The sequence below is a fragment of the Vulpes vulpes genome, chromosome 11 (genome assembly GCF_048418805.1).
Source record: "Vulpes vulpes isolate BD-2025 chromosome 11, VulVul3, whole genome shotgun sequence".
NCBI lineage: Eukaryota > Metazoa > Chordata > Mammalia > Carnivora > Canidae > Vulpes > Vulpes vulpes.
Window position 1 is genome coordinate 71,787,888 of NC_132790.1, and position 12,113 is coordinate 71,800,000.

At 42.5% G+C, this 12,113-nt stretch overlaps 1 protein-coding gene across 1 annotated transcript in view; it reads left to right on the plus strand.

Annotated features, from left to right (window-relative positions):
• The first annotated feature begins 468 nt into the window (after positions 1-468).
• ZNF385D (zinc finger protein 385D) overlaps positions 469-12,113 on the plus strand; it is an 875,841-nt gene continuing 864,196 nt past the window's right edge. Inside the window, exon 1 of the mRNA XM_072726738.1 lies at positions 469-806. Within this exon, the coding sequence (XP_072582839.1) occupies positions 701-806 (106 nt within the window). The 5' untranslated portion in view covers positions 469-700. The remainder of the gene's footprint in view (positions 807-12,113) is intronic.

The following is a 12,113-nucleotide window of genomic DNA, read 5'->3' on the forward strand; positions in this document are numbered from 1 at the left end:
ACTTTGTATCTGCACCCAGGTTGGAGGCTCACTGTTAAAAAAAAAAAAAAAAAAAAAAAAAAAAGGCGGAGTGGGGTAGAAGTGAGGGTGGGGAGTGGAGCTGTTTTCAGGTAGAACAACGCCACCCGGGAGGATAAAGGACCTAAGCCAAAAAGGAAAGCCCCTTTACTGAGCCTCCTGGAGCAGCTCAACGAGCTCATTTCTAATCCCTCTAGTTTCTGGGTGCATTTCTCTTCCTCACGTTTGCCCCTACACACCCAGGATCCGCTCACCCCATTAAAGCTAGTTGCTCGCCTCTGGGCTGCTTCCCCTCTCCGCAGTCTCGGTCTTTCCCCGGCGCCCCGGGCCGGCCCCTCCCTCCGCGCCGGCTCGCACCTCTCCACCCGCTGCACCTGCGGCTCGGGCCGGGGCCGGGGCTGGGGCTGGGGCTCGGGCCGGGGCTCGGGCGCAGGCTCAGGCTCGGGCTGGGGCTCGGGCTCGGACGCGTGCGGAGCGCGGCGGGGCGAGGCGGAGGCAGAGGCGCGCCGGCAGCCACCCCCGCGCCAGCCCGCGCCTGGGGGCAGCCCGCGTGGCGCTCGCCTCGGGGACTGTTCCCGGCGGCCGCCGCCGCCCACGCCGCGCGGAGAGCATCGGTGCCGGAGCTGCAGGCGGGCAGCTGCGCGCCCCCGGGGCCGGCCAGCCGGGGCGGCCGCTCCTCCCGATGCCGGGGCCGGGGCGCCGCGCGGCTGCGGGCAGGAGGATGAAGGGCTCGGCGGGAGGAAGGAGAGAGAAGCTGCTGGGGCCCACGAAAGCTCAGCCCAGCCACGGTAAGTTGAGCGCAAGAGAGGCGTCTCGGCTCGGGTGGCGGAGTTGGCTGGGCTGCTGGACGTGGTGCTGGGCTGGCGGCCCCGCGAGCCGCGAGGCGCACCAAGGGGCATCTGCCAGGTCCACGCCGGGACGCCCCCGTCCCCGTCCCCGTGCGCCCTGCCCTGGGTCTGCCCCGGTGCCTCTCCTGCTCCGCGCCCAGCAGCGACGTGAGCTGGGTGTAGGGGCCGAAGTGTAGGGCGCAGAGCTGGAGGGTCTCCGGCCACCCACTAGGCGCCCACGGGGACCGGGGGAGGGGGCGACCGGGTGAGCCCGGCTCAGGCTGGAGTCGCGGGCCGGGCCCCCAGGATGGGCCTGTCTCCTAGTGGGTGTGTTGGGGGCGCGCTCCCTCCTCGGGAAACCTGGCGAAGTTGTTGGGACAAGAAGGCACAGCGGGCCAGCTTCGTGATTGTCTTTTCTTCTTATTTTCTCCCTTCTTCTTTGCCTTTATCTTCCCACCTTTCTTTTTTGGTTTCTTTTGAAGATCTTCAGGATGCACAGGATTTGCAAGCAGCGTGGGGAGCTGCTGTGGGGTAGGATGGCTTCCTCCAGGGGAATAATTTTAACTCTGTAGGTTGGAGTTGGGAGGTTAAGGGTAAATCCGTGCCCCTGGATCTGATTGCCCTCCTGGTCCAGGAGGCTGAGTTCGAAGAGACGGCACAGTTCGGGGTACCTTGTGACTTCTTGCGTTTGGGGAGAAGTTTTATTGCCTGTACACATTGGGGTCAGAGGAAACCTGCCGTGCCCACGACAGTGCCGCGCCTTGTGAAACGCCCTATTCCCTCTGTCCCCCTTACAGTTCAGGCTTGTCTGCATCGCACGTATTGCTGGAGATGATGTTTATGTCGGCTTTAGCCGGAGCTGCAGCTAAAGTAACAAGGGGTGTGATGTTCCTGGGTGTGTGAGCACCCCCAGATTCTGGAACCTTGGACTGACTTCAGAGACTATGTTCTGTAGTTACACTAAGGAAGGACCCTCGAGCTGGTGCTCTTGTAGGACATTCGTGTGGTGCTTTCTGGGGGATGTCATGGGGGGGGGGGGGTGATTTCTCTCTTCTCTTGAGGCTGTTTGCTAGTTGTCTGTTTAAAGTGATTTTCATGTCCAGTCAATTCTGGTTCACCATGTTCTCTGAAACCAACTAGAAAAGTTTCTCTCTCTCTGGGTTTTCATATCACCCTTACTTGCTGGTACCGGTAGTTTAGTCACTATACTCTGGTCTGTAGGCATGAAAGGCAAATATGGGTCATTTCAAATTATGTAGATTGATGCAGCACAGCGTGTCTGGGGTTTGCTGCAATTTCTCCACATTTCCTTCCAGATGTTCCTCAGAAATTAACTTGCGCACTCTATCCAGGAAGCTAAAACATAGACTGGGGGAATGGGCGATGTATTATCTTAGATTTCAGTAAATGAAGCGCTGGAAGCTCTCTGTTAGGAGAAAGGAACCTAAGCCAAAATATAGGGTGTCTGGACTATTTTTGCTCCGGGACAAAGTGGCTAAAGGACCTTTGAGGTTATTTGACAGCAACAAGAACAGTAGTAATAATGACATCTAACATTTTTTTCCCCATTCACTGCACACCAAGCAGTGTATTAAGGGCTTTACAGCTCCTGTAAATACCTAACAACCCCCAAAAGGCAACATCTGTACAGCTCCATCGTGTAGATAAGGAAAAAGAAACCTTAGAGATGTAAAATTTGGAAAAAATTGAGTTAATGTTGTAGAACTGAGGATTGCAGGACTCCAAAATTGGTTTCTTTAGCCCCTACACAATCTTGTTGAACCTTATTTGAAACGTGTGAGTATTATCTGAGTCCTAAACTCGATGAAAAAATTAGTATGGCAATGACCACATCATAGATTGATTCATTCACAGCTATTTAAAATGTTTAATATAACAGAGATGTTGAACTCAGACTTCAAATCAAATGAAAACTGTGCGGCATTTATGTAATTTGGTCTGCCAACTCTAGAGAGAGCTAAATGCTGAGGTCTTGGTGTTCCTCTTGACAGTGTTCCTTCTTTGAGCCCCTTTATTGTAAATCAATAGTGTAGTATAGCCTCTCTCTTAACAATGTGTGATTTATAGCATCCAGCATACCTGGTGCTGACATCACGTTTGTATGACTCTCTAGAGTTATCCTGAGGTCTATCTGGACACTTCTATTTCAGCCAGTTTATAATTAATGCTCAGATCCTAACAAGATGTTGAATTTCTATTAGGAGATACTAGCAGCTTGTTTGAAAATTTCCTTTCTATTTTCAACAGTATTTTCAAAACAATTACACCCCCTGCTGTGATTTGCTATTTACTAGGTGCATCAAAAGTTCAGTAATGAAAAATGTTTGCAATTCAAAAAAACATAGTGTCTCATCTACCATAACAACTTCAGCTAAAAGATTCACATCCAATTTAGGGCTTATTTTATCTGAAGTTTAATTAAGATGTTGCATTTCTTCCTGCAAAGTGTATCAGGTAGTTGGGTATACATCTTCCACTATTTTCTTGTAATCTCCAACTTTATAAATTCATTAGTGATGAGTTCTTCAGATAATTTATGTTAGTACTCATCTAAAGATTTTGAGTTTTTAAAACTAAGAGCAAGAACAACAAATAAGATGCATGTGTCATATTTCTTCACAAGCTGTAATTATGCTTATCTGGGGAATAGTGATATATGTTAAGTCATAGATCTTATTTGCCTGCACATGAATGGAATTATCAGATGAAAGCATATAAATCCATTGGGATTCTAATAATATTCATACCCCAGATGTGAAAACTGCTTTGGAAAGTAGAGAATCTTTGAGAAGTTAAGCTATTTTACTATGTTTCATTGCACTTGCGTTGTATCTAATTGTTTTTTAATGAAACTACATTTCTCTATACTAGTAAACTAGTGGTTACTCCTATGATTTCTTTTGTTTTAGGGTTAAATTGTATTTTCTAGTAGTAACTTAGCATTGCATCAAATATATATTTGCGTCTTTTCTCTTGATATATTTGAAGCCTAAAAAAATAGTATTTTGTCTACCGTAAACACTACATTTCTGAGTACATGTGGGTTTTAGGAGGAATATAAAAATAGTGTAGTAATAACTTGCCTAGAGGTTTTACTTTTTAGAAGTAGATACCGAGGTTGCTATAATCCTTAACATATTTAATCTTAGTAATGAAGTATTGAAGCTAATTATGAATATGAATTGTTGAATTGCAAAATACTTTATAAAGAATGTCTTATAAATGGATTACCCTTATAATCACATGAACATCTGTTCTGTTTTCAAGTTTCATCTTTGCACAATAGGACTACTAGTTTATTTGATATTATTTGGTGATTTGAACAACCAGATCTCTGGAAAATGATTTAAACTCTATAAGCATCTGAGTCACATTGATATCACAAACTGAAGAAACTCATATTGGGGAACAATTTTAAATTTTGAATCTTTCAGGAGCTTAGAACACAAGGTAGGTGAGATTCCTTAGTTTTTTGACAAGTATTCTAAAGAGAGAGTCTGAGTAAAATATGGCTGTGCGTTGAACATCAAGCAAGCACTTCAGTAGCCTCTTAGGAAACCTTGATTTGGCTCAAATGGAGTTATGTGCCTGAAATTCATTAGTGTAATTAATCTTTTGAACAAGTGAATAACATATTTGAGATCATATAAAAAATTCCAGTATATTAAAAATGTATTATATATTCTAGGGCCTGCTTAAAAAAATAGCAATAACTCCCCTTTCTGGATTGATCCAGCATTAACTAAAAATAAAGTTTGATGACAGAGAACTTTCAGGATATTGAGAGGTAGAGATGAATTAAATTTCTTTATGAAGTTTTTGTCCCATTTTAAATTTGATTTTAATCATATCCAGATATTCTGTACCACTTTTAGTGTTTTACCCAGATTAAAGATGGGATTCAAAGAGTACCTCATTCCTTAACTTACTGATGAACTTGGTAGAGAATGCTAGAACAGCATTCTAGAGTGCAATAGGGAGCTCTAGACCATTTAATGATTTTATTACTTTGTCTATAGTGTCATCCAACCATGATTCTTTTTTTCCATTATCTGAAACTCAAAGGGGCAATTCTCCTGATCTGGAATTACATGTACCAAAGCAGGCAAAATACGCAGCATTCCTAAACTGGTCTTTTAAGTAAGAGGTTTGCAGTAAAGGAGAGTTCTTACTTTGCATGCATGTAGTTATGTAGCCCATCTTTCAGCAAACAGGACTAGTCTTGGTATATCTTGATAAACCCTTAGACCTATATATCTCCATGAGAAGAACAAATACTAATACAGTGCAGTGTTAGGGAGGTCCATTTTAGGATTTAACTAAGGGTTTCTCATAACACGGGGTCAGATGTTCTCTGTTTAGTTTTTTTTTTTTTTTTTTGTAATCTTGTAGTGTGTCCTTTTTTTTTGTATCTAAAGAGTTAATCGCTGTTGTTTTTATAATTATTTAAAAATTATTAGAGATTTCTTTCTCCTTTAACAACCTTTCATCTACCCTCAACTGAACGGAAATAAAAAAATAATGTAGTATTTACAGAGGAATACACTTGAAACTCCAGAAGGCATCCTGAAAAATCTAGATTTTAAAACTTTTTTGTGGAGAACAACTTTTATGAATTGGTCTCTGAGTACCAAATCTATCCAGATCACCTAGAATTTAAAGAATAAAGGTTTCAGGTACTAGATTGAGTTCTCAGGTAGTTAGAAATTTAACATTCATAGTACAATTTGACATTAAAGTTATCGAGACAAAATTGTAATTTAACATGATGTAGCATTTAAGAATGTGAACTCAAGAACTAGAATGCCTATGTTCGAATCCTTGCTCTGTTACTTATAAACTATGAGAGTTTAGTAAACTTACTGTATGTTTCTTTGCCTTGTCTATAAAATGGTGATGCTATGTGACCTATATTGTAGGTTTATTGGACACTTAAGACGATACACGTGAAGTGCTTCAAATAGTGTCTAGTACAAAGTGAATATGCCATAGATATTAGCTATTTTTAGTCACTGTCATGTATTAGTTTTCCACCAGATTGCCACAAACTTGGTGGCTTAAAATAACAGAAATGTATTCTCTCATAATTCTGGAGGTCAGAAATCTGGCACCAGTATCATGAGGCTGAATTCGAGGTATCAGCAAGGCTGTGCATAGTCAGGAGCCTCTAGGGGAGAATCTGTACCCTGCCTCTTGCAGCTTCTGGTGGCTGTTGGCATTCCTTGGTTTGTGGTCACACCACTCTGATCTCTGTATTTGTCCACTACGTTCTCCTCTGTGAATCTAATTTTCCTCTGCTTTTCTCTCATAAGGACATTTATTTTATAAATTTATTTTTTATTGGTGTTCAAATTGCCAACATACAGAATAACACCCAGTGCTCATCCCAGCAAGTGCCCCCCTCAGTGCCTGTAACCCAGTCACCCCTACCCCCCTGCCCACCTCCCCTTCCACCACCCCTAATTCGTTTCCCAGAGTTAGGAGTCTCTCATGTTCTGTCTTCCTTTCTGATATTTCCCACTCATTTTTTCTCCTTTCCCCTTTATTCACTTTCACTATTTTTTGATATTCCCCAAATGAATGAGACCATATAATGTTTGTCCTTCTCCGATTGACTTAGTTCACTCAGCATAATACCCTCCAGTTCCATCCACGTTGAAGCAAATGGTGGGTATTTGTCATTTCTAATGGCTGAGTAATATTCCATTGTATACATAGACCACATCGTATTTATCCATTCATCTTTCGATGGACACCGAGGCTCCTTCCACAGTTTGGCTATTGTGGACATTGAGCTATAAACATTGGGGTGCAGGTGTCCCGGCGTTTCACTGCATCTGTATCTTTGGGGTAAATTCCCAGCAGTGCAATTGCTGGGTCGTAGGGCAGGTCTATTTTTAACTCTTTGAGGAACCTCCACACAGTTTTCCAGAGTGGCTGCACCAGTTCACATTCCCATCAACAGTGCAAGAGGGTTCCACTTTCTCTGCATCCTCTCCAACATTTGTTGTTTCCTGCCTTGTTAATTTTCCCCATTCTCACTGGTGTGAGGTGGTATCTCATTGTGGTTTTGATTTGTATTTCCCTGATGGCAAGTGATGTGGAGCATTTTCTCATGTGCTTGTTGGTCATGTCTATGTCTTTCCTTTTCATGTCTTTTGCCCATTTCGTGATTGGATTGTTTCTTTGCTGTTGAGTTTAATAAGTTCTTTATAGGTCTTGGATACTAGCCCTTTATCTTATATGTCATTTGCAAATATCTTCTCCCATTTTTTAGGTTGTCTTTTAGTTTTGTTGACTGTATCTTTTGCTGTGCAAAAGCTTCTTACCTTGATGAAGTCCCAATAGTTCATTTTTGCTTTTGTTTCTCTTGCCTTCATGGATGTGTCTTGCAAGAAGTTACTGTGGCCAAGTTCAAAAAGGGTGTTGCCTGTGTTCTCCTCTAGGATTTGATGGAATCTTGTCTCACATTTAGCTCTTTCATCCATTTTGAGTTTATCTTTGTGTATGGTGAAAGAGAGTGGTCTAGTTTCATTCTTCTGCATGTGGATGTCCAATTTTCCCAACACCATTTATTGAAGAGACTGTCTTTTTTCCAGTGGATAGTCTTTCCTCCTTTGTCAAATATTAGTTGATCGTAAAGTTGAGGGTCCACTTCTGGATTCTCTATTCTGTTCCATTGTTCTATGTATCTGTTTTTGTGCCAGTACCACACTGTCTTGATGACCACAGCTTTGTAGTACAACCTAAAATCTGGCATTGTGATGCCCCCAGCTATGGTTTTCTTTTTTTAATATTCCCCTGGCTATTTGGGGTCTTTTCTAAAAGATTCCACACAAATCTTAAGATAATTTGTTCCAACTCTCTGAAGAAAGTCCATAGTATTTTGATAGTGACTGCATTGAATGTGTAAATTGCCCTGGGTAGCATTGACATTTTCACAATATTAATTCTTCCAATCCATGAGCCTGGAATATTTTGCCCTCTCTCAGTCCTGTCTCTAGAGCTTCTTTAAACATTTGATAGAATTCCCCAGGGAAGCCATCTGGCCTGGACATTTGTGTCTTGGGAGGTTTTTGATGACCGCTTCAATTTCCTCCCTGGTTATTGGCCTGTTCAGGTTTTCTGTTCCTTCCAGTTCCAGTTTTGGTAGTTTGTGGTTTTCCAGGAATGCGTCCATTTCTTCTAGATTGCCTAATTTATTGGCATATAGCTGTTCATAATATGTTTTTAAAATCGTTTGTATTTCCTTGGTGTTGGTAGTGATCTCTCCTTTCTCATTCATGATTTTATTGAGTCTTCTCTCTCTCCTTTTTATAAGGCTGGCTAATGGTTTATCTATCTTATTAATTCTTTCAAAGAACCAACTCCTGGTTTTGTTGATCTGTGCCACAGTTCTTCTGGTTTCTATTTCATTGAGTTCTGCTTGAATCTTTATTAACTCTCTTCTGCTGGGTGCAGGATCTATTTGCTGTTTTTTCTCTAACTCCTTTAGGTGTAAGGTTAGGTTTTGTATTTGAGTTCTTTCCAGTTTTTGGATGGCTGCTTGTATTGTGATGTATTTCCCCCTCAGGACTGCTTTTGCTGTATCCCAAAGATTTTGAATGGTTGTATCTTCATTTTCATTAGTTTCCATGAATCTTTTAAATTCTTCTTTAATTTCCTGGTTGACCCTTTCATCTTTTAGCAGGATGGTCCTTAACCTCCACGTGTTTGAAATCCTTCCAAACTTCTTGTGATTTAGTTCTAATTTCAAAGCATAATGGTCTGAGAATATGCAGGAAATGATCCCCATCTTTTGGTATCGGTTAAGACCCGATTTGTGACCCAGTATGTGGTCTATTCTGGAGAAAGTTCCATGTGCACCTGAGAAGAATGTGTATTCAGTTGCATTTGGATGTAAAGTTCTGTAGATATCTGTAAAATCCATCTGGTCCAGTGTATCATTTAAAGCTCTTGTTTCTTTGGGGATGTGCTTAGGAGACCTATCAATTGTAGAAAGCGCTACATTGAAATCACCAAGTATAAATGTATTATAATATAAGTATGTCTTAACTTTGGTTATTAATTGATTGATATATTTGGCAGCTCCCACATTCAGGGCATATATATTGATGATTGTTAAGTCCTCTTGTTGGATAGATCCTTTAAGTATGATATAGTGTGCCTCTTCATCTCACTAGTCTTTGGTGTAAACTTTAGTTTATCTGATATAAGGATGGCTACCCCTGCTTTCTTTTGAGGACCATTTGAATGGTACATGGTTCTCCAACCTTTTATTTTCAGGCTGTAGGTGTCCTTCTGTCTAAAATGAGTCTCTTGTAGACAGCAAATAGATGGGTCCTGCTTTTTTATCCAGTCTGAAACCCTGCGCCTTTTGATGGGGTCATTAAGCCCATTCACATTCAGAGTTACTATTGAAAGATATGAGTTTAGTGTCATCATGATACCTATTCAGTCCCTGTTTTTGTGGATTGTTCCATTGGACTTCCTCTTAAAGAGGAATTTTAAGAGTCCCCCTTAATATTTCTTGCAGATCTGGTTTGGTGGTCACATATTCTTTAAGTTCCTGCCTATCTTGGAAGCTCTTTATCTCTCCTTCCATTTTGAATGAGAGCCTTGCTGGATAAAGTATTCTTGGTTGCATGTTCTTCTCATGTAGGACCCTGAATATATCCTGCCAGCCCTTTCTGGCCTGCCAGGTGTCTGTGGAGAGGTCTGCTGTTAATCTAATATTTCTCCCCATAAAAGTTAGAGATATCTTGTCTCTTGCTGCTTTAAGGATCTTCTCTTTATCTTTGGAATTTGCAAGCTTCACTATTAAATGTCGAGGTGTTGAGCGGTTTTTATTGATTTTAGGGGGGGATCTATTTCCTGGATCTGAATGCCTGTTTCCCTCCCCAGATTGGGAAAGTTTTCAGCTATGATTTGTTCAAATACATATTCTGGCCCTCTGTCCCTTTTGGCGCCCTCAGTACCCCAATTAAACGTAGATTTTTCTTTCTGAAGCTGTCATTTAATTCCCTTCATCTGTCCTCATGATCTTTTAATTGTCTGTCTCTTTTTTCCTCAGTTTCCCTCTTTGCCATCAACTTGTCTTCTATGTCACTCACTTGTTCTTCTACCTTGTTAACCCTCGTCGTTAGGACTTCTAGTTTGGATTGCATCTCATTTAGTTGATTTTTAATCTCCGCCTGATTAGATCTAAATTCTGCAGTCATGAAGTCTCTTGAGTCCTTTATGCTTTTTTCTAGAGCCACCAGTAGCTTTATAATAGTGCTTCTGAATTGGCTTTCTGACATTGAATTATAATCCAGATTTTGTAACTCTGTGGGAGAGAGGACTGTTTCTGATTCTTTCTTTTGAGGTGAGTTTTTCCTTCTAGTCATTTGCTCAGTGCAGAGTGGCCAAAAACAAGTTGTATTGGGAAAAGGAGAAAAAGAGAGAAGAGAAAGAAGAAAATAAAACAAAAAAGGAAAAAAGAAGGAAAAAAAAAAGAAGAAAAAAAGGGGGGGAGCAAATAGAAATCAAAAAACAAAAAAACAAGGGGGAGTATCCTCTGATTCTGTATACTATAAATCCCTCGACTTCCCCTGGAACTTTCCAGTGCTGCTTGGTCAATAATTTGCTTTCCCCTGTCCATCTAGCTGGTCTTCTGGGGGAGGGGCCTGCTGTGCTGATTCTCAGGTGTGTGCACTTGGGGGAGCTGTTCAGTCCCCTGCCTGGAGCAGGGCTCAGTGAATGTTGTTTAACCTGTTTATCCGTTGAGGCCACTGTGAGGCTCATTGGGGGTTGTTTATCCTGTGAGGCTACCCTGAAGCTCAGTGGGGGTTGTTTATCCTGTTAGGCCCCAGGAGGAACAACCGTGGCAGCGGCCAGCTCTCCAGCCCTAGAGTCAGCTCCCACAGTAGCTACAGAGCTCTCAGTCTGCAGGGGCCTGGATGCTCCGGTGGCCGGGCGCTGATCTGTTCAGCCTGGGGACGCCAGGGGGCAGGAATGTCCTTGCTGTCCTGTGTAGTCCTGGCTTCTGCCTGTCCCGGGGGGGGGGGGGGGGGGGGGGCGGAGGCCGGATCTTGGGCTGTGTCCTCGCTGCCCTGTGCTCCGGGGCCTGCGCTGTTGGAATCATGCTCCTGGCCAGGCAGCTCCCTCCCACGGAGCCTCCACCGGAGCCAGTCCGAGCTGCTCCTGGGACCGTGCAGCCCCCTCCACGCGGAGCCTCTGCCCGAGCCGCCGCCGAGCTGCTCCTGGGTCCGGCAGTGCTAGTGCTGCAGCCCTTTAGGGAGCTCGGCCGCGGGGTGTGGCATGCTCCCCCCCGGGGTACAGGTGCTCTGTTAGTGTCCCTGGGAGCCTGAGGGCATCCCCGCCCTTCCTGGGGTCCTGCTCTAACTCCCTGCCAGCGTCTTAAGGACATTCATGACTGCCATTAGGGCCTATCCCGATAATCCAGAATAATTTCTTACTTTAAGATCCTTAGTGTAATCATATCTGCATTCTTTTTCCAAATAAGATGACATTACGGGTTATAGGGGTTAGGAACTGAGGGGCTGGAGTGGGGGCAGCAGGGTTGGGTGCCCATTATTTTGCCTATTATAATCATCATCCTCATATTCTTATACTGTGGTAGATGTATGAAAAGATGGCAGAACCAACATAATTAAGTTATGAAAAATATAGAAAGGATCAGAAATTTTATGTTTTTAAAGCAAATTGTCTTATGTTTCAAATTTTGACCAGATTTTTGGATCAAAGACTTCAGAGCAATTAATTATTTTCTGTTCACTTTAACATAATGTAGTCAGTAAATATTTGATGAGTGGTTACTATGTGCTTGTAGAGTACTGGTGCTTAGGATGTCTGTGTTGATGGGAAAAGCAAGGCCCTGGACTCGTGGAGCATTTAGTGTACTTAAAAGATAGCTAGACAGCTACTATCTTTTAACTAGTACTTTTATGAAGTACGTTTGGCCCTTTATGTTTAACCTCAAATTTTAGGAGCAAAGAATTACTATTAAAATCACTTTAGAGATAAAGGACTAAGCTAAGAAACATATATGCACATAGCTAGATGGGACAACTTTTGAACTATTCCTTCTGGTTGTACTTTATAAGCAACAAAATAAAAATCAGGAACAAATTTAACTAAATAATACATTTTTAGCAATATAAACAGAATTTTGTCAACCACATAGTTAACTAGAATATCAACTAATAAGATATTATGGTTAATTTGACTTGGGTTTAGCTGACA